The sequence below is a fragment of the Tetrao urogallus genome, assembly GCF_951394365.1.
Source record: "Tetrao urogallus genome assembly, chromosome: 1".
Taxonomy (NCBI): domain Eukaryota; kingdom Metazoa; phylum Chordata; class Aves; order Galliformes; family Phasianidae; genus Tetrao; species Tetrao urogallus.
The window spans coordinates 20,128,240-20,151,497 of record NC_136813.1 but is presented as its reverse complement, the minus strand read 5'-3'; the positions used below and the strand labels follow the sequence as shown (position 1 = coordinate 20,151,497).

General features: G+C 45.4%; 1 protein-coding gene across 1 annotated transcript; it reads right to left on the bottom strand.

The window, feature by feature from the left end:
* Positions 1 to 866: 866 nt before the first annotated feature.
* On the bottom strand, positions 867 to 1,820 carry GSX1 (GS homeobox 1; the record flags this gene model as incomplete). Its single annotated transcript, XM_079533060.1, has 2 exons — positions 867 to 1,222; positions 1,433 to 1,820. The coding sequence occupies 2 exons, from the start codon at positions 1,818 to 1,820 to the stop codon at positions 867 to 869; spliced, it is 744 nt and encodes a 247-aa protein (XP_079389186.1).
* Positions 1,821 to 23,258: the final 21,438 nt, after the last annotated feature.

Genomic DNA, 23,258 nt, shown 5'->3' with positions numbered 1-23,258 from the left:
CTTTTCAGCGGGGAATATTTTATTACGACGGCACCCTCCGCCGGGCTGCGGCTTTGCGAGAAGGTTCCCGGGATTCTCCAAACCGGCGGGGTGTCGGACAAGGAGTTCCCCGCACCCCGTACCTTCAACTTTCGGAGAGCAGTCCCCACGGGCAGCGGGGGGCGACTCCCGATGCCCACCTCGGTGCCCGTCCCGGTGCCGAGCTCCGTCCGTCGGAGATAGGGAGGGAAAATGCCCCGGGGTGTACCGGAACCCGGAGCGCGGCAGCGTACGGCTCTGTGTGAGGAAATAAACCACCAGCGGAGCCTTTATTGACATCGTCGTCATTATTAACATCGCCATCATCGTTTCTCAGCACATAAATAAATAAATAAATATCTCCCGGGGAGGGATGGTGATGGGGACGGGGACGGGGCGGTACAGCCATAGCTGCGCGCCCACCAGCGACAATGTCAAAACAGAACAAACAAACAAACAAACAGAAGAGTACAGTTTGGTAGGAGGAAAAAAAAAAAAAAAAAAAAAAAAAAAAGTCAATATTATGACAATTACCCAAACAGCCCCGACCCTCCCCAGCCGCCCGCTCTCGTCCCGCGCTGCGCTCTCTGCCCTCCGGTCCGGCTCTGCCTGCGGAGGCTGCGGGAACCCCCGGCCTCGGGTGGGAAAGCGAGACGTGGGACGCCGGGAGTCCCGAGGAGCGCCTTATTGGCAGCGGGACACCCGCACGGCCGCCGCTACGCGTCGGGGGTGTGGAAAGGCGAGAAAGTCTTTCGTAAACGACACGGATTATACAAAACGGTAGAAAATCAACCGGCTGCACGGAACCCCCCCCTCCGCTCCCGGCACAGTCCCTGCGGAGCCGGGGGTCAGGGGGTGGCGGCGAGGCCTCTGTCGTCCTTCCCCGAAGAGGACGGAGACATGCGCAAGTCCTCGTCGTCCTCCGAGCACTTGGTGGTGGAAAGGGCCGAGCATTTGCAGCTGTGCCCGGGCCCCCCTCCCCGGTGGGATCCGCTTTTGCCTTCTTTCTTGTGTTTGACCCGGCGGTTCTGGAACCATATCTTCACCTGCTTCTCGGAGAGGTTCAGGTAGGTGGCGATCTCGATTCGCCGCAGCCGGGAGAGGTACATGTTGGAGGCGAACTCCCTCTCCAGCTCCAGAAGCTGCGTGCTGGTGAAGGCGGTGCGCATCCTCTTGCTGCTTGGCAGTTGGCTCGACGTGCTGTCTGCGGAGCGGAGCGGAGCTCAGCACCCACCGCACCCTCCTCACTCCCCGGGGAAGGCCACGGGGGCCGCCCCCCTCCCGCTTCCCTCCGCCCGCATACCCCGAGCACCCAGCGGGGTGCGGCGCCCGTCCGCCCCGTCGAGCCTCTATCCTCACGCCGCCCCCCTCCCACGGCCTCCCTCCGCATGCTGCGCCCAAGCGTGCCCCTTACCCACGGAGATGCAGTGGAACTGCCGGGGGTCGGGCAGCGGGTAGGCGCCCTGGTAGAGAGCCGGGCCGTGCCCCACGCTGACGGCGGACACGGAGTGCTGCTGACGGCCGAGGGGCGGGTGGCAGTACTGGGAGCCGAACGGGGGGAAGGAGGCCTTGAGCAGGGGGATGGCGGGCGGCGGCGGGTGCAGCTGCGAGGCGGTGACGCACAGCGGACACACGCACAGCAGCCCGGCTTTGCGCGCGTGGCAGGAGCCGGCCGGCAGCCCGGGCAGCGGGTGCGAGGGATGCACGGCGTAGGGGAAGAGCGGCGGCGGGGGGCTGCCCTCGCCCTTCTTCTCGCCCGCCTCCCGCAGCACCAGCGAGTCCACCAGGAAGGAACGCGGCATCGCCCCGCGCAGCGCCCGCGCAGCGCCCGCGCAGCCCCCGCGCAGCGCCGCTGGCCAGCCCGAGTGGTGCTGAACGGCGCCCGCCCGCCTTAAATAGCGGCCGCGCCATGTGATGGCGGCGCCGGGCGCTCAATGGGCTTTCTGTGCCGCTTCTCTTGGCATTCACGCCGCACGCTCCCTCATTATTTCCCTTGTTAACTAAATGAACTGCATAATGTACTCTATTCTTGTCGACCCCACCCACGCCGTAGCAGGCGGCCTCTCCCCTCCTCTCCCTTTGGCGGGGTTATTTTCTCATTCTCTCGCGATTTAATATTCTTTTCTTTCTCTTTATCGCTCTCCTTCTCTTTCAGCCCAGCTCTCGGCCCGCTCCCCCTCGGTTATTTGCCTGCCGCGCCGCTCCCCCGCCGCTCCCCGGCTCCTCTCCCACCTGTGGCACCGCCGAGCTCCCTCACGGCCCCGCGCGGCCCCTGTCAGCTCCCGGAGACAGCACCGCGAGCCGCGCCGCGTTCCGGGCACAACCGGCAAAACGGCTTTTTGCGGCCGACTGGTTAGGGGGTGAAGGAGAGACACTAAATGAGGAAAAAGGACTCATCGGAGCGTTTTTCGCTCCCCATCTTCCTGTTTAATACTGTGGGGACAAAAAAAGAAAAAGAAGAAAAAGAAAAAGAAAAAGAAAAAGAAAAAAAAAGAAAAAGAAAAAGAAAAAGAAAAAGAAAAAGAAAAAGAAAAAGAAAAAGAAAAAGAAAAAGAAAAAGAAAAAGAAAAAGAAAAAGAAAAAGAAAAAGAAAAAGAAAAAGAAAAAGAAAAAGAAAAAGAAAAAGAAAAAGAAAAAAAGAAAAAAAGAGACGCGCTGCCAACGAAGCGCAGAGCGTGGGGGATTTGCGCCGCAAGGGAACAGCCTCTCCTTCGGACGAGGAGAAGGACCGCCCGGGAAGCGCAGCGCCTCGTTCTGCGGCTCCTGCTGCGGGGTTCGCTGCTCTGATATCCCCGCACTTCTGGCGAGACGAGATCGGTGCTCGAGCCTGGAAATGTGGGGATGGGAACAAATCGGTGCAGGAAAATCACGGGATGATCCAAAACGAATGCGAGCGAGAACTCGATTTTTACACTGATTTAGAAAGAATTTCCAAGTGCCCTTCCCTTCAAAGCATTAACGGGGTTGGTTAATTCCGCTTTCATTCGTAGAGAACTCGGCGTGTAAAGGTTTTCCCCGGGCCGGGGCGCATCGCCTTGCTGAGCCGCGGCCGCCGGGGGGGGCCCAGACGGCCCGAGGCGATCCGCTGCCCGGGGCGGACCGCAGCGCTCGGAGTCGCGGGGAGGCAAAGGGTTAACGGCCCCTGAATGCACACCGAGCCCAAAGCCACTGGGAAAGAATATCCCAAAAAATAACCAGTTTTTTTTTTCCAGCCGCTGGACCTTATTGAATGTCATTGAAGAAAGTTTTGAATGCCAGATAAAGAGAGGCGAATTAAAGTGTGTGACAGCAGAGGATAAGCAAACACAAAGAGAACTCTGTCACACTTTGGGCAAAATCCGTGGGCTTTTTACCAAGCCTCTTCGCTATGATTGAATTAAGTAATAGGAAAACATTTTCTTTCAGTTTAGAGCCATTAGACAAAAACTTCAAAGCGAATAACACTTTTTAATGTGCAGCCCGACAATGGAATCTGTTTTGTGCTGAAATGTTTAAACGGTTTGTTGTGCAACTGGGAGCTGAAACAACCCAGACTGCGGCAAAATAGCATCCTTCGGGCCGCTTTCTGAGCGCCTGAAACGAGCGCAGACCTTTCATCCAGGCGCTTCAAACCGCCCTCCCCTGTCCCTGCTGCCCCACTTCGGGTTGGCTTTATTTTTTATTTATTTGTTTGTTTGTTTGTTTACTTATTTATTTATTATGATCACCATCATCTTTTTAGGGGCGATCCACCTCCCACGTTTGCCATCTCGGAGCGATCTCCTCTCAACGAACGCGGCTACGGGAGAAGGGAAAGGCGGAGAGACTCCGGCGGAGCGATGCGGGAGGCGGCTCCGGGCTGCGGGGCGCGGGTGCTTCCTCCGGTTGAGGATGGAGAGGGATCCGGTGGGAAGCGGGGCCCAGCCTCGGCCCTGCATCTCCCCGACGTGGGGGTGGGGAGGCGTCGAGTGGGCATCGACGGGGGAGAGGGGTATCGAAATGAAGGAAGGGCTGGGTAACATCGCGGGGAGCGAAGGGGAAAGAGGGGAGCTGCCTTATATTGGCAGGAGTCAGTACTGCTGAGGGATGCTCTCCCTGCAGGGAGCGTTATTTCCAAGGAGACCGCATCCTTGGTAGCTGAGGATTCACGATCTGAGGGCGACTGCAGCCCTCTCCAGCCTCGCACAGAACTGGGTTTTAATGGCAAATACCTAAACGTAAATCAGTATCTGTGCCGTGTGGTGGATACGCCTTTGTGCCTTGGGCAGACACACCCAGCAGCATGTGAAGCCCACATAGTACCTGTGCATGCTTTTAATCAAGACGTCACAGTCAGTGGGAGTTTCTTTGAGTAAACAGGGATATATTAAAAATAAACAATTCACTGTTTTATTAGCAAAACTGGTTTTTGTGTCTACACAGCTGATGGACCACTGGGACTGAGTGATGAGGGCTGGCATCAGCAAGAGGTGGTTCTGTGGGCTGTTTGTGTCACTGTGTAAAACTTATTGTCTGAAAACTGCTGCGTTTATTTTGTGCACTGACTTCAGTCAAAGCTGGAAGTGTTTGGCAACCTCAGAGTCAGAGCCATTCAGAGACAGTGTGGAGAACTCATCTACAGCATGATGAGCATGGAGTGATCCTTCCCTGGCTTACTCCTGGCCTCCAGTGACCCCTAATGCATGGGCTTCCAGAAACAGGGGCAGTTTCTTTGTGTTTAGTTCTATTTCCTCCATGCTGAAGATGAAGTGCAGCTATCTATGTCTTCTCATCCTTCAACTCTTGTCTGACCTTTCAAAATCATCACTGTATAAACATGGTAACCTAACAGCAACAGCCCGTGCAGCTCTTCTACATCTCTATCATAGTTCCTCTAGTTTCATCTAGCTTTCATTACAAGCTATCAGGACAATAATTAATCTGTGTCAGTAAAACCTGTGCCACAGGAGGACCAAATCAAAGCTGCCGGTTTCCAGGACCTGCTTCTTTTATTCTTGTCCACTTTCAACAGACAGATTCCTAGAGTTGAGATTTACCATTTAGCTTTTCTCCAGGCCTAGTGCTTCCAGACAGTGAGGTCCATTAAGGAACCCTGCACTCATGTTTGAGTGTGCAGAGCTATTTCCTCTCCTTGGTCCAGCCTTTCATGTGGGAGGAGACATCAAGGAAGCAGTTGGACAAAACCAGTGAAAATGTAACAGGAAAAGGAGGGACATGTAAACTACTCACACAAAAATAGCCCTGTTTCAAATCAGTGTTGTCCTGGGAATAGAGAAGGATAAAAAGGATGGAGAAATCTGTGAGAGGAATGAAGACAAGGAACTCCAAAAGAGCTGAATGTGAGACCTGTAAGTCTGCCTGAATTATGGAATTATTTGAGAAATGGTTCTTTTAACTCAGAATCCACCCTATGTCCAGCCACATTTCTCACCTTTGACTGTGCCAAGTACTTTACAGATTGAAAGTTTTCGTGTTTCTCAGGCTGTTCTCAAGGAATATCCAATATCCTTTGCCTTTTCATTCAGGATTTGCAGCAGCAATTCTGAAACCTTATATGCAAGAGATGTATAATATATGTATATTGTTATTTTTTAGAGTGGTGAAGCACTGGCACAGGTTGCCTGGAGAGGTTTGGATGCCCATCCCTGGAGACATTCAAGGTCAGGCTGGAATGAGATTCTGAGCACCTGTTGGAGCTGTAGGTGTCTCTGCTCATTGCAGGGAGTTGGACTCCATGGCCTTTAAGGGTCCCTTCCAACTTCAACTTCCATCCACCACCTCCTGAGCAACCTGTGCCAGTGCAGTGCTGCTGTACAGCCACCTGCAGAAGCTGGTGCAGTGCTGGCAATGGAGGAATGCAGCAAATGGGGCAAGGTGTTTGGGTTTGCTCAGTGGTTAGTACATCACATGCGGAAAGCAGAGCCTGTGAGAAAGCAGAGGCAAGCTGCTCTGTGACAGGGCAGCTGATAAAGCAGAGCCTGGATGTTGCAGAAGAAGAAGTGCAGCTTGCTCCTTTCTTTAATGTTGGAAAAAACACATTCCTCAAATGATTACTGCACATGAATGTGAAATGACTATCTGATATTTTTATTCAGCTCATGTAAGGCAGAGCTCACCAAGATGTGCTAAGTCTTCCAACTTTCCAGTCCTAGCAGTACACTGGGATGAGAAACGCTGAGATAACAAAACAATTTTCATCTTCTCATTGCATTTTGAAGGCTTAAAACTACTCTTGAAGATAGTATTCAGGATGTGTTATGTTATCTGTGTTTGCATCTGACTGTCTGAACACAAACTTCTATATTATATTATTAAATAGATCAACCAAGTGTACAGGATAGGAATGTACGGCCATGTATGACTGTATTGTACCAATATTTTGTAGAAACCATGTCCTGCAGGTTGAGTAGAGCCATTTGTTGACCTCCTTCTATCTGCATGGAAATTTTCCAATACACAGCAGGATGCTTTTAGAGATACAAAAAATCTTTAGCTAAGAATATCAGCACGAAGAGCCAAGTCAGCTTATCACAAGTGTATGTGATTGTACTGCTCCTATTTTTCTGTATTCTAAATGCAAGTAAAACCCACAAACCACATCCTTCTACTTCCCTGTATCTTAGTATAACTCAGTAGTGCAATGGGAATTACTCTAGGCTTGTGTCACTGTAACAGATGAACTATTTTTTGAACTTATTCCAGTACAAGACACATGTGCAGCAGAAGTCAGTGCACAAATTCAGCCTTGCTGTGCCCAAAGTCATCACTCTGATGATATGTGATTTGTGTTGTCTTCTCTGATTCCACTGGGGAAATCAATAGGCAGGGGAAAACCTGTTAGTTAAGGCTGGGATTTTGCCATGGCAAGAAGTCCCACAGCTGTGGCTCAGGGGCTGTAGCACCTCACAAGCCTGGCATCTCTACTTCAGTGATGTAACCACATACAGAGCCTGGATTCCTAGTTGATGCAGTCTGTCCTGGGCCAGCAGCAGGCCTGCGAGTTCTACTCAGAGCCTGACTCTCACAAGTAGGACTTGTGCCTCACATCTTTTGCTGTTAGACCTTTGTCTTCCACATATGGAGAATCTTGAAAAAATACATTTTCATAAAAATGTTTCTGTTCACAATGCATGTCCTGTTTTTTTTTTCTTTTTATTTTCTCAAGCAAATGTATGGTATTGCTCCACTCTGTTGTTGGTCACCCTCCTGGCAGACAGGCACAATGAAGACTCCTGGCGTTTGTCCACCTCTAAGCCTCCAAGCAGCACCAGAACTCACAGGCTGTGGGTCCTTGCAAGGGGAAAAATAACACCACATCTATGCTTCCTTCAGGTTCCTGATCAAATGGGCTTTCAGGACAGAGGAAGAGCAACCTTCACTTCCTACGGGCCTTCAAGTAGCATCACATTGCAATGTTTTTCAGTGTTCTGCTGCTGCTCACTCTCCAGTGAATTTGGTTTGTGCTATTCGCCATACCAACATGAGAAAGAAGGGTCAGAAGCCTCAGAATTCTTTTTCCTTCATTGTTTACCTTCACAATGCTTTATTTCCCAATCTGACTTCCTGGGAATCCTTGGAACAGAGTCCAGTCATTCTCCCCATCCCTCACAGCATCCTCTGGATAGATTGTCCAGCTGTGAGATGAGCAGGTTCATGTTATGCTGAGAGAGAACTGGCTGCAGCTCAAAGGGCTGCGGTGAATGGGGCTGCATCTGGCTGGAAGCTGTTACTGGAGATGTTCCCCAGACTCAGTTCTATCTTCATCAGTGATCTGCAGTAAAGCATAATAGGAAGCTCTGAACAAGAAGTGCATCAAGTGGTCTCCAAACTACTTGACTGACCGATGATTTCACTTTTCTCCAAAACGATCCCTCCAGCCCTTAGGGATGGAGATAGGGACCTGATCCAATTATTGGCCCCTTGAGCATCATCAAACCACACGCACACTGAGAACATTTCACCCAGGGGGGGCACTCTGAAGCTCACTCAAAAATAAGCTCATCTGAAAATAAAATAGAAGCAGGTGCTGCTGTACTGGTCGTATCAGGTTACCCATCTCTACTGCAGTGAATTAATGCTGGTGTAGGCACACTGCTGAAAGGTGAAGGGCACTTGTCTTTATGGTCTAGCACGTCTTCTACTTAGCAAGGCCACCCAAGGTCCCCATGCTGAGCCTGTGCCTTCATCTCCAAGTTATCAAGCAGATGAAAACCTGAGATACAATGCGAAAATAGTCCATCTAAAACAGAAATGCTGTTAATTCTACTCCCGTAAGTGTGAATTTCTGGTACTCACTCAGCATTTCTTCAACTACAGAGAGAGAATTATGAGATGCACGAGTCCCATCCACCACCTCCTCATGCATGCCACAGCAGCGTCCAAGAAATAGAATGACATCAAATAGCAAGGATATTAAATCACAGAAACAAGTGAAAACCCATTTCCATGATTAGTTTAGTACAATCACAGAATCACAGAATGGCCAGGGTTGGAAGGGACCTCAAGGATCATGAAACTCCAACTCCCCCACCACATGCAGGGCCACCAACATCCTTACTAATAGTAGACCAGGCTGCCCAGGGCCCCATCCAACCTGGCCTTGAACACCTCCAGGGACGGGGCATCCACAACCTCCCTGGGCAGCCTGTTCCAGCACCTCACCACTCTCTTGGTAGATACAATACATCTACTTCAATATACAATCTTCATAAAACCAATGGAGTTTTCCTCTCTGGTGACACCAGGAGTAGGAGAAATCTCTAGATTTACAGCTTTTACATTGGGTATAATTTTCAATCATTGTATTGGTTTTATTTAATAGTTTTATCACTTGGGTAGAATGAACAGGTCTGTGAGAGACACATCCATAAGTGCAGTACAATTATTTAATGGAATAAAAAGGACACTTGTCTTTCTGTAGCACAAGAAGAGAAGCAGACACAAATGTATTCCTGAGCTCTTTTTGTCCTGCATATGAAACAGGTTCAAAGGTTCCTTTGTCCACTTTCTAGATTGCTCATAGAACTGCTTTTCTCAAACAGTGATTATTCATTGTTTATCAGTGGACGTGGAGGTCATTATAGAAATCAAAAAATTGAAATCTTAAAATTTGTCTTTTGCCATTAGCTGCAAATATGAAACAAAAAAGGTCTTTATTTCCATTGATAATAGAAAAGGGTCAAGGGCTACAAATTAAAATCCCCTCCATTAGGCACAGTCAATTGAATTTTGAAGTTTGGTTTTCTACTCCGGACTCTTGGTTGGGAACTAAATAGAAGAAGTCACATTTCCAGGAAAAAAAATAGCAGCCTCAGGACAAAGGAACCTGCTGAGGAGTGTTCACATGACTCTGGGCTAGGGCAGCAGCACAGACCAGGTTCTGACTGTGCTCTAAGGAGGCAGTGATGGATGATGTCCCAGTGTGAAGGCTGAGCAGTGATAAATGAGGCAGCCATGCTGAGCACACGCATGGTAGTCATACAGCACATCATAAAACAACACTGGCTGCTGCTTTGATGAACAAAACTCTTAGAGACAGGAGGGGAAATATCAGCTTTCTGCGATAAGGCACTGGGAATTGCACACAGAACAGCACCTTTTCAGGGGCTCTGCTAGGAGTGTGAGCACAGCCATTTGGTAAACAGTCACGGCTCGTGCCTCTGCTCTGCGGCCTTGGAGAGGCTGAGGGTGAAGAACAATGAGCCACAGAAGAGAGAAGGCCTCTGAGATGGTTTGGACTTTGGTCTCAGGCACATAGAAATGGTGGAGCATTTGGAATGTACACCTTGCTCTTGGACATTGAAGAGGTGCAGATGCCAAAAAATGGGTGATGAAAGAGAGAACATGGGTCCATGTTTTCATCAGTGCTTTGAGTAGGCATTCCATGTTGAAGATGCGGCCCCTCACACCACAAACACGGTCATAGCTACTCCCAAAGCTGCAAGTCTTCTGCATGTGCCTGCCTTTCTGCATGAGAGTGATCCCTTTGAAACAATGAATTTAGGAATATGCATCACAGGTGTTGCATTATCAATGACCAACAGAGGCACCATATTCAGTCTTTAGATTTGGTTATATGTATGGATCAGTGAAAGCAACAAAACGAGCTAATTTTAGATGAGGAGAGAAACATGCTTATTTTTTACACTTGTTGGTTTGTTCTTGCTGATCTAGAGCTCAGTGCCAGTCTTAGAGTACCCTTAAAAATGACTCTTCCTTTACTCAGTTGAATGGTTTGATATTTATTATTAATTAAATTTATTCCATGTGATGGACTATATAGATGATCTACAGTATCCCCAGATATTGGCTTCTTTGTTAATCTTTGTTAATCTCTAGTTTCATTTATTCTTTAAATATATTTAAAGGGTCCAAAAACAGGCCGATCTTCACCAAACAAAAATGAAGACAAAGAATAATACATCAGTGAACAGTGCGCCAGAATGGGAGTAATACAGATGTATTTAAAAATAGAATGTTTCTGATTTGTTACTTAGACTGAGGTTAAATTGTGATTGATTCCACAGTATTAAATGTGAGTGCTGAATTTAGGAAGAAGAAGGACTGTTCTCTAGGATCCATGGACTGTACTGAAGTATAGAACCATAGAATCATAGAATGATATGGGTTGAAAGGGATCCTAAAGATCATCCAGTTCCAGTATCCCTCCCATGGGCTGGCTGCCACCCATCAGATCAGGCCAGCTAGGACTCCATCCAATCTGGCCTTGAATGCCTCCAGGGATGGGGCATCCACAGCTTTTCTGGACAACCTGTGCCAGTGCCTCACCACCCTCTGAGTAAAGAATTTCCTTCTAATATTTAATCTAAATGCCCCTTCTTTTAATTTTAAACCATTTCCCCTTGTCCTATCACTATCAGATCAAGTAAAAAGTCTACTTCCCTCCTGCTTGTAAGCTCCCTTCAAGTACTGGAAGGCTGCAATGAGGTACCCCCAGAGCCTTCTGTTCTCCAAGCTAAACAATCCCAGCTCTCTCAAACCTTCTTCACAGGGAGAGGTGCTCCAGTTCTCAGAGCATTTTCAAGGCCCTCCTCTGGTCCCACTCCAACAGCTCTGCATCCTTCTTACGCTCAGCACCCTAGGCCTGGGCACAGTACTACAGATGAGTCTCACGAGGGCAGAGTAAAGAGGGACAACCAGCTCCTTCTCCCAGCTGGCCACCCTCTTTTAATGCTGCCCAAGATACTGTTGGCCTACTGAAGTGGCAAGCGCACAGCGCTGGCTCATATCTAGACTTTTGTTCATCAGCACTCAATCCCACTGTCTATGCTATTGGTAAAGCATGATCTGCCCTTGTTGAAGCCTTGCTGGTTGTCTTGGGTCTCCTGCTCACCCTTCATGTACCTTAACATAGTTTCCAGGAGGATCTGTTCCATGATCTTCCTGGGCATGGAGGTGAGACTCACTGGCCTGTAGTTTCCCATATTTTTTTTCCCCTTTTTTGGAGATTGGAGAGATGTTTTCCTTCTTCCAGTCACTGGGACTTAACCTGATAGTCACAGCTTTTCAGATATGATGGAGAGTGGCTTGGCAACCACATCAGCCACTTACTTCAGGACCCTGGGATGCACGTCATTGGGACCTATAGACTTCTACATGTGCAGCCTCGTCAGCTGGTCTTGAACTTACTCTTTGCTTGCAGTATAAAGGATTTTGCTCCCTCAGGCCCCACCTAGAGGTTTAGGGACATGGGAGACATGGGAAGACTCGCTGTCAGTGAAGACTGAGGCAAAGAACTCATTGAATACCTCTGCCTTCTCCACATCTGTTGTTGCCATTTTTCCCTTCTCATTTTCAGAGGGGGTTATACTCTCCTTGTCCTTCCTCTTCTTATCAATGTATCTGCAGAACCCCTCCTTGTTATCAGCTATCTTGAGGACATCTCCACTCCCAACAGCTGTGAGACATGGAGCTCAGGGATAATGCCTACACTGAAGTACATGATCTTCACACTTGGTCCTACCACAGCCACCTGCAGCAGTATGGTTCTATTAAACGTATGGAAAGATTCAAAGGTCACATCTCAAAGGTGAAATACCACAGCAGTGGAACAGATGGCAAAACTACTGTACTAAGAGAAGTGTGCTGCCCTGTCAGTGATGGCTAGGTCCATATAGCCTAGCATTTCTCCTCTGATGAACCTGTGTTTCCATTTCTGGTCAGCCCATTGCTCTGTAGCACTGAGTTTTGGATTGAGTACAAGGGGTTCATTCCACAACACATGATCAAATAATAGTACGGAGAAGAAAAGAAAAGAAAAGAAAAGAAAAGAAAAGAAAAGAAAAGAAAAGAAAAGAAAAGAAAAGAAAAGAAAAGAAAAGAAAAGAAAAGAAAAGAAAAGAAAAGAAAAGAAAAGAAAAGAAAAGAAAAGAAAAGAAAAGAAAAGAAAAGAAAAGAAAAGAAAAGAAAAGAAAAGAAAAGGGTGTTATTTTGCTCTTTTGTATGCTTCCTATTGATCAGTGTACAGAAGTGCACACCTGTAGGCTCCTGTAGGCTTTGTGTTCTGGGGAATTACCTCAGTTTTCTTGATGAGACACTGTCTTTGCTGGTGCCGAACGCAATTCAGGTTTTCAGCACAAGGCCAGACAGCACTGCTGCCTCTCATCTCTAAGATAAGCAACATAGGCAGCTCCAGACACTAGTGGATAATAAGTTCAGCTTTCAGAAATGATGTCTGTAATAACAAAAGTGATGATTTTTTTTTTTCCTTTTTCTTTCTTTCTGCTGTATTTTATCTGATAGTGGCCATCTTTCAAATTCTTCTCAAGTTAGGATGCCATGGCTGCATTCTGCTGCTTTGGACTCTGCTAAACTCCTGATTGAAGCTGCCTACATTCTAATAATCTTAAAATCAACCAAATGGCTCAAGATAACATGTACAGATACAACAAACAGATTATAGAATTTCTTCTAATAAATATATCCATGTTATCTTGGCTTTGAATCTTTAAAAACACTTTGTTCACATTTACAATGTCCTGTATGTGTGTGAGAGCATTCCCTCACCACCATCCCATGCTCTAACAAAGAATATTTGCATCACACTTTATAAATAAATAATCTAACATGACAAAGAAGAAAGCACAACCATTATTGCCTTCACCTTCCCAGATGAAACAACCACCAGCTCCTATTTTCTGATAGATAACAGAGATAACAGAACAACCTGGTTGAAAACTCCTACAGACAACTCACTGTCATAAAGACAACTTCGTCAAAATCAACATCTGTCCAAGGAGGATACTAAGCCTGAAAAATTCTTTGTTGGAAGAGGTTATAGGGAGTTGGCCCAACTTTATTGTTCCATTCTACTAGCACTCTAAAACACACACTTCTAATAAATTCCAGAGATTATGATTTGATATTTATATTCCAATAGTGGTGTTACTGTAGCACATATCATAGAATCATAGAATAATTAAGGTTGGAGAAAATCTCTAAGACCGAGTCCCATTCCAACCCACCCCCACCGTGCCCACTGATCACATCCCTCAGTGCCACATCCACACGGCTCTTGAATACCTCCATGGAGGTGACTGCACCACCTCCCTGGGCAGCTGTGCCACTGCCTCATTGCTCTTTCTGAGAAGAAATTTTTCCTGATATCCAAGCTGAATATATATTTTATTATTACTCAGCTATTTATTGTAATGCTTTCACTGTGTTGAATTAAAATTAATTTTGATATTAAAACATTCTGAATTACTAAAGCAAAATCTTTGAAGGATTCTAAATCATTTCCCCCCCAAATCTGTATTTGTCAGAAATATGAAGTTCTGCCTTTGCATTGAGTTATAGCTTGAGACAAAATGCCATTGCATGTTTTTGCTTTACCCTGGAGCACAGCAGTCATTTGTCATGACTCCTCACGCCATTAGCAGTTATCACGGGTGGTAATTTAAAATCACACTTTGTAACATGGTAGTCTGGCTTTAACGTTGTCATGACTGACAACAAAACACATCAAACACAAACCATATTATAGCTACTGATAAGGGATACTGAAAGGCACCACTTTGTTTCCTCCGGAGATAACTGCTAAGAATATTATCAGTTCAAATGAAAACCCAGTAACAAATGAAGTTCACGTCGGCGCAGATCAGACAGGAAGGCATTTCTCTGCCTCTTTTTAGATTTTTTCTTTACCTCTGAGAAGAAGCATTTCATGAAACTTTCTCAATAAAACACCGAAACCAGGGTGCACCCAGAAGGTTGTGCACTGAAGACAGATCACAGCTTGAGCTTTTGCAGGGACAATACTTTCAAACAATTTTCATCTGCCTTGCAAACTCCTGCTGGGAATAATGGGAGGACCAAGCACTGAGGTGTTTGTTCCACCTGTCTGCAACCTCACGTGGATCTGTGGGATGGTTGGCTAAGCTATACTAATGAAGATATAATTGAAAATGTATGGAAATTAACAGAACGTCCAAATGTTCAGTAAGATTATGGTTACTCATACAGAAAGTAATTGTAATGTTCATGGTGATCTGTCATTCAATGGGAAAACATTAATGCATAATGAATTTTAAAAACTGAATTTTCCTGCCCAAGCATGGTGCATTGCTCCTCAGATCAAAAACAGGCTTTTTCCAGCTCTGTATGTATGAATAAAAGTGAACACCTTAGCAGATAAGATGGAAAGACTCAGCAGAAGCAAGGGCAAATTATTGTTGAATTTCTTCATGGAATCACCAAATATTTTCTGATTCATATGACCACTGAATATAGTAGAGACATTGCAATATTCTTCCTTTTTTTTTTTTTGCACAGACCGCGGTGTCATTCTGTATCATAGAACCATGGAATCATAGAATGGCTTGGGTTGAAAGGGACCTCAGAGGTCATCTTAGAGTTAAGCAGAATTACCAATCACCAGATCAGGCTGCCCAGGAAACCACCAGCCTGGCCTTGAACACCTTGAGAGATGTGGCATCCACAACTTCTTCACACGGCATGTTCCAGTGTATCAGTGCCCTCTGAGAGAAAAATTTCTTCCTAACATCTTCCAGACATCAGTTGCCTTTCCTTGGTCCACCAATGCCATCACTCCATCATAAAAGTTGTGACAAGACATGGGTTAGTGGATAGTTGTATTTATTTCTCTCCATTGCCCAACTGTGACTCTCAGAGCACTATAAATTGCAGAAGGTGTTGCCATCTTGAATCCTATATCACTCTCCCTGCTGATGGATGTGAGGATAAGCATAATATCCTGTTGTCTGTGGTCCTACGTGATACAGACACTCTCTTACTACTGTACTTTGGCTGAATTGTCTCTTCACATGTATGGGTTTAAAATTCACACCATCATCATCAGAGTGAAGAATACTTATACTCTTAGCATTTTAAACTACTGAGTTAATAAAACCTTTGGGTCTTATATTTTTTTTTTGTTTGTTTGTTTGTTTTTTGTTTTCTTTTTTGAAACTTAAACTTGTGAATCTAACATTTTTGGAGAAAGCTCAGATTGTTAAGGAATCAGCAGGACACATCACCAAGCTACAATAGGTTCACTTTCATGTGGATGCTGTAGCAGGCAAGCCTTCATGGAAAAACTCTGAATGTGAATTTAGCTAGTTTTGGATAAAGACGCCTTTCAGCGTCAATAAACACCATGAATGCAGCCACGGTAGAGTTACAACTTAATGAGATGAGGGGAAGTGCACAGGGTCAGGCCTCATCTCCCGGCCTCTGTCATGCTAATCAGCTGGGCAGCCTGCAGCTGAAAAACTGCTGGAATTTTTATTTGCATTTCATTTAGTTGGAAGGAAATTGACCCAGATGGTCCACAAAGGCAATAGAAGGCTGGCAAGCAGTCTAGTGCTGCACACTTTTCAGAGGGGCTGCACTTGTCCGCCCGTCCCTCTCGGAGCCCAAAACATAAAAGATTAAAACAGCGTAAGGGAATTGATTTCATGATTTTTAGATAATTTCCCTAAGATTTCAGAAAAGGCCTAAAAAACCTAATTTAATCAGCCAGGAACTCAATAGTAATTAAAGGGAAGAAAGGCTGAGATAATGAAAGAGGTGGTAGAGATTTTTGCTGTTGCTGGTGGGAACCTTTCTTAATTAGAAAAAGTCTAAAATCTAAATGATGTTAATGACGACAAGCATGAACATTTATTGCAAAGACGCTCTATCCTTGGTCAACATGGATGATTGATAGTCAAATCTGATAAACTTCCTTAGAAAAAGCTAAAACGATTTGCTATGCATTTGTCCAATCCAGATATTTCCATGCATTTTCTCAAATGAACAATACTGGTGTCACTGTTACTCATTTGGCCAAAGCTTAGATATTTGTGCAAGTGATGTGTTGTTCCACACTGTCTCCTCATGGCTTCATCCAGTTTGCTTGGAAAGCCTAGTTAAAGCTCTAATATAAGAAAGAACACTTTAGATTATACCTGCTTTCCCACTAATCTTAGAAATGATAATGTTTCAGAACAAGTGCAGCAACTTCATAGAAGAGCAGCTGACGGCATGTCTACCTAAGTGGAAGAGATAAAACATAACTGAAGACAAAATAGTGTTTCAGCAAGGACCCTTATTTCATGCTGTCTTTCTAGACAGTTACGTTGCCTCTGACAGCAGTGTGTTAAAGGTTTGGGTTTGTCTGAACTAGTATTTCTGATGCAAGTCGTGGGAATTAAATGCAACTTCAGTAGAATTGCTTCTGATTTATGCTTATACAGGAATGTACATAGATCTATATTAGCCCTCTGGATTATTGGGCACAGGAGCCCATAGTAGCACACCATACATGGCTTTAGCTTTCATGATAAGAATTCTGTCTCTGGGGAGATGTGATAAAAAGATTTTGAGGTAGCCAAAAAAAACACATGATGATATGGGTGATGTGACAGGTCATGCAGGAACTGAACAGTCTGGAATATTTCCCCTCCTGGTTCTTTGAGGATTTCTGTTGTCTCAGCTTGTCTCAGTTCAACTGCCAAGCAGTATGGGCTCCATGAGCACACCACTGATGTGGCCCAAACATTTCACTTGCTGCCTGCTGCAAGATCTTGGTCTTTGTCCAAGGTTTCTGTGACTCAGCCACAAGTTATCACAAGGATTAATTGCTCTCATGGTTATGACAGTCACACTTGAGCTTTGCTTTTATTAAGTTTACATACAGCGCTCATCCATGGTCAAAGCAGGTGAGAATAATTTATATTTTCAGCCCAATCAGAAGTCCCACACTGCTCTTAATGTTCTTGTTATCAGTTCAGTAGCTAAGAAAGAAAGGAAGAATGAATGAGGGCAATTAGCTCAATTTCCTGATCAGGTGGTTTAATAACCTAGGGCAGTTTATAGGACGTATATTTATAAGAGAGTTCAAGACTTATGTAATTCTGAAGACCCACTTCTCAGGATATAACACCATAATGAGAAAAGGTTCGGGTCAAAGCATGGACTGCAACCCTTAGAAGAATGGTTAGGATTAAAACTAGAAGCTGTCTCACAAACTAAGAGCAATTTTGGGTCTGGTGAATCAAGTTGACTCTCACTGCAGGACTTCTAACGGCACTGTTTTTCCGCTAGCCCATTTCAAAGCATTTACCACATTTTCCTTGAAGACCACAAAAGCCAAAAAAAGTGCTGTTTGTGCTGAAACCCTGAGAAGGTCTCAGGCAAAACAGGAAATGTTTATCCAAACATCTGGTGAGGAGTGCTACAGGCTGTGCTGGGCCCCAGCTGACTCCATGCTGCTGGGTGCTCCACAAGGCTTGGTGCCCAGCCTGGGTCCCATATGGCCAGGACTGAGGGGGACAAAAGAGTGAGAGCACATCCAGAAAATATGCTGCACAATGCAGAAATTGGAGCTGTTGTATTGTGCGCTAGGGGTTTCCTGATCATATTATTCAAATATGCCAAGAACTGCTGCAAAATTGAAAAAAATACTCTTCATGACTATGTATGACAAGGGATGATACATTTAACTGCAGTGAGAAGGTTTCAGTGAGAGACCAAAAACACCTGCTGATGATATAGACAGTGAGGTGGGGGAATTGTGCTAGAAACGCGCGCACTCTTTGTCACAGGAAGTGCTTAAGGACAGCATGGAGAAGCCTCCATTCAAAAGGTGAGAGTGGTCTTGCCTTGTGGTGATGGTCTGGACCAAAAGTGCTTGAAACTCCACTCCTGTACTCCACTTTTTTGCAGACTTTCAGAGCAAGTTTGCTTTAGTGACTTCAACTGCCCAGAAACTTTTGTCTCAATTGTGTAGAGTCACCTTACACCACGCATAAGGATATCTGTGCTGGTTCGTCTCCAAAACAAAAAGCAACAAAACAACCTACCGACGAAATACAGCTAAATATAGAGCTACAGCATATGGTTACAACTCAGCTGGGTATAATCAATCTGTAAAGTCTTGCAAAGAATTTGGTCTCTGCGAACCAATTTCTTTCTCTGTAGAAAAAGTTGTCTTAGGACTAGTAGGCTGAAGGCAAAATATTTAAAAAAAAAACCAAAGTATTTCAACAGAAGAAAAATCACACTACAGAACTCTGCACATTAATTTAAAATTCAGCAGAAAGTGAATTCATTAGCAAAGTCACTCAAGCTTGACTAATGAGAGTTTGAGCCAGAAAATCTAGCAATTTAAAGTAAACCTTTAGCTGTGAGCATAACTCGATACTTATGATGCCAGCTGCAGAAATTGCCATTTCAAACCTCACTCCGGTTGTTGGCACAAAGGGAACAAATAGCTCTCAGCTGCAGGTGAAGCTTACCAGACCTTTCTCCTCAATCTTTGTATAGTGTCAGTTCTTCTTAAAAAACAGCCATTAAATTATCGCCATTGTCTTGGGGGAATGGTGATTGATGCCTCTTCTTTTATGCTAACTCAGCTTGTCTCTCTGCTCTAAATGGCCTTGTCTTTGGCGTGGATGTTGGTAGTACATCATTAGGTTGTGGTCACAGCTTGGCAAACGCGGCTGTTGGGCGACGTGGCCATTAAGTGGATTAATGCAACTCTCCTGAACTCCCTAACACAATAAGCCATGGGCTTCCACCTGTTCGGGCTGTAACAGGGTGCTTTGTACAGGGTGTGAAAGAGAAGGTGACAAGGTAAAACAACCCTCTTGGCACTGCTGCAGCATCCTTGGGGCTCCATCCCAGCTGCCACGGATGGACTGGGGCAGCACTATGGGAGATCCTCAGAATGGCAGCAGAGTCCAGCGAGCCATTTCAGGTGCTTATGTTCAGAACAGGCACTACTTCTCTGTTGTCCCCTTGCAAATGTACCTCTTATGATTCAGCACACCATCGTGCATGGCCCTTTTTTCATACATAGGTGGTTGCAACCATATATAACCATATATATAACTCTCCTTTGGGCCCGCCCCAACAGCTCCACATCCTTCCTGTACTATGTCAAGGCCTGGGTCCCCAACACAAGAAGAACACAGAGCTGTTGGAGCAGGTCCAGAGCAGGGTCACAAAAATGCTCTGGGAACTGGAGCACTTCTCCTATGAAGAAAAGTTGAGGGAGCTGGGCTTGTTTAGCTTGGAGAAGAGAAGGCTCCTGGAGAAGTGAAAAGTCATTGCAGCCTTCTGGTAATTGAGGGGAGCTTACAAGCAGGAGGAGGGCTGACTACTTACATGATTTGATAGTGATAGGATGAGGGGGAATGGATTTAAACTTCAAGAGGAAAATTTAGGTTAGATGATAGAAAATTTTACGCAGTGTGTGGTGAGGCACTGGCACAGGCTGCCCATTGAAGATGCGGATGCTTCATCCCTGAAGGTGTTCAAGGCCAGGTTGGATGGTGCCCTGAGCAGTGTGAGCTGGTGGGTGGCAACCACCTCATGGCAGTGGAGTTGGAGCTAGATAGTCTTTGAGTTCCCCTCCAACATGAGCCATTCTGTGATTCTATGATTCTATGAGTTTGTGGAGCAGTTAACCTCATGTCACCACAACTGGGTATTTACCAGATGACTTCTGAGAGCAAAGGAACGTTCCTAAAAACTGCATGATGTTTGACAAAAAGATTGGGATGGGATATGGAGGGAAAAGGTAGGAGCGTTTGCAGATGTTTCTGTTGTGTGAAAAACCTTTCTTCTCCAAACTATTAACTTGGAAAGCAAAAACACAGGTTTTACATCACACTGGTCCTTTTCATAACATCACCCTTCACTCTGCTTCTTTTTCCCTTTTCTTTTATGGCTGCAGGCTTCCTGATATGTTTGAGCTGACATAACATATCTCTAATGCTGACTGTGCTTTATTAAGGTAGAATGAGTCTTAAACTGCTTTATCTTTTCTTTTCTGCTCCTTAAACATGGAATTAGACGTGGCGCTGAGAGACATGGTTAGCAGGCAATATTGATGGTAGGTGGATGCTTGGACTTGATTTTAGAGATCTTTTCCAACCTCAGTGATTCCATGATTCTAATTAGCTATAATCTTCACAGCTGATAGACTGCAGACTCAAAAGTACAGACATCAAATAGTGAAAGAAATACACACTGATATGTTAGGCAGTTAAAGAGTGAAGAGAAACCTAAAGCCTTATTTCTCCCTTACAACGACAACTGGAAGCGGATGGAGTCTCTGCATCTCAAGAAAGGTGTAGCAAAGTCAGAGGACACAGTAAAATCCAATGAAAATAATTGCAAGGAACTGAGGTGTCCATCTTGCATGGAGCCTAAAGACTCTTCAATTTAGAGGAGGTTATGTACAAATCCCACAAAACCATGGGGGTGATGGGAAAGGCAAATGTGGAATGACTGCTCACAGATTCCTCAGTGTGAGCATTAGAGAACACATGGGAAATCAGTTTAAACACAGTCAGATAGTACATGACTGATGGTAACTGTTTGGAAATGCCATCCCTGAGAGGCTACATAGGCACATCGTATCAGCAGCTTCTCAAGGAGATTAGACATATGTAAGGAGAGCAGGACCACAGAATGGCACTCAGAAGCCCATACAGGTACCTAATGTTGAACATCTCTTCAGCTGTGGGGCTGGGAAATCTCAGTAATGCAAAGAATGTGGTGAAAATCCTGTGCTCTGTATTACAGCAGCTCCTACTGCCACTGATAGAGACAGAGCAGAGGGTAGGATACCACTGCTCTGACTCTTGTAGGGGGTTCCTCAATCTCACCTTCTGTGGTGCTCCCCCAGTGCCCCAGAAAAAGCTCTCACTGCAGAGAGACCACCATGGGCTGGCAGGAAAGGGGAGCATGCCATGAACTAGATGGTTCCCACACCACTGGATGTGGCCCTGGAGTTACTTTTATTCTGCCTTGGTGGCCGGGAACAATACCCCTTTATTGGAGACACTCAGTTTTAGAGTGATTCTGTTTACAGACAACTCCAAACAGATTTTTGCAAATGTTTTTCCAAATACAAAATAATCACTCTGCTTTGGTGGCATTCAACTCCTTCATCTCATTCCTTTCCAGAGATGTGAGAGAACATGGTTTACAAGGATGCTCATGGACACAGAGCCTCTGGCAAACACGATCCTCCATGAAGAGTCACAGTAGGAAGGGATCATCTGGTAAATCTTCAAAGCACCAGGAATTGTCCAAAGTGACTTCAAGAAAAAATAAGTCTCTAAGTTACCAATTATGGCCCACTCACAAAACATAAAAAAAGAATCTTAGGAATTCATAAGACAATAGACAAGGAGTCTGCAGATCATCCAAAGGCTGTTTAACTGTTGATCGAATAACTACAGGTGAATAAGAAATGAGAAAAATAAGATCATTTTATAGATATCTTTCCAAAGAAGAAAACATCACATAAACTATCCTTGGCCAAGAGTTCTGTTCTACCTTTTAGAATCCAGAATTATGCCAGTAGAATAACAGAAAATAATGGGACAAAGTCTGGTTTAGACTTTGGTAGTTTTCTTTGGTTTAAGTTTTCTCTTGAATAAACACTGTGACCTCAGAAGATACCAGACTAATCTTTCTCTTCTTTTAAGGACACTTCTTCCAAAGGCTAAAGAAGCCCTTTTGCATACGTTTTTCCAGTCAGACTTTCTATAAGATGACAATCTATCAATACACAACACTGAAGGCTTTCCCTGTGTTGCTTCTGCTGCTTCCTCTCCTCTAGACCTTATAGGTGGTGAGGTTCAAAAAATCATAATTACATTGTACTAGAAATGATTTATATAATCTTATACTCTTCAAAGTTCCTGAAAACACTGGTGCTCCAGTGGGAGCTCCAGAAGGACATAGCAAGAGAGAGGGGAGATAGCTTGCGATGGCCAAACTCACTGAGCAGGAGTCAAGACAGCACTCACTCCCATCTTGCCCCTCAGCCAGCTTTTAGAATCATAGAATCACTGAGGTTGGAAAAGACCTCTAAGATCTAGTCCAACTGTCCAGGTACCACCAATGCTTTTCACTAAATCACGTTCCTCAGTACCACATATACACATTTCTCGAACACCTTCAGGGGCAGAGATACCACCGTCTCCCTGGGCAGCTCATTCCAGCACCTGACCATTATTTTGGAGAAGGAATTTTTCCTAATATCCAACCTGAACCTCCCTTGGCACAAGTTGAGGCCATTATCTCTTATCCTATCACTGCTAAATGGGAGAAAGGGCTGACCCCCCCCCCCCCTCACTACAATGTAGAGCACTGTAGAGAGTGATGAGGTCATCCCTGAGCCTCCTCTTCTCCAGAATGAACAATCCCAGTTCTCTCAGCTGCTCCCTGTAAGACTTGTGCTCCAGACCCCCTCATGGATTCACTGCCCTTCTCTGGACATGTTTTGGTGTCTTCATATCTTTGTTGTAGTGAGGGGCTCAAAACTGAACAAATTACTTACGGTGCAGCCTCACCAGAGTTGAGTACAGAGGGATGATCACTTCTCTGCTCCTGCTGACAACACTATTTCTGGTACAAGCCAGGTTGTCGTTATCCTTCTTGGCCACCTGGGCACACTGCTGTTCAGCCAAGCACTAATCAGCACACCCAGGTTCTGCACATGCTGTGTGATCTCATTGAAAATGATCCTGCCTCCTGGTCCACTGCTACCTGCTTGCCACATCTCTGAATTCTGTACCTCAACTTCTTCTAGCTTCACAGCTGCTCATTCCCACAGAGAGATATCAAGATAGAAGTGGATAAGATGTGATAAATGAAGGGTAAGGTTGTGATATAAGAGTTCTGCAGACTCAGCGGGAGTGCATTATGAGAGCCATTCTTTCCAGGCACCAGTTGAGAATGGAGCCCATACCTGGAGCTGGTAAGTGAAAAGGGAA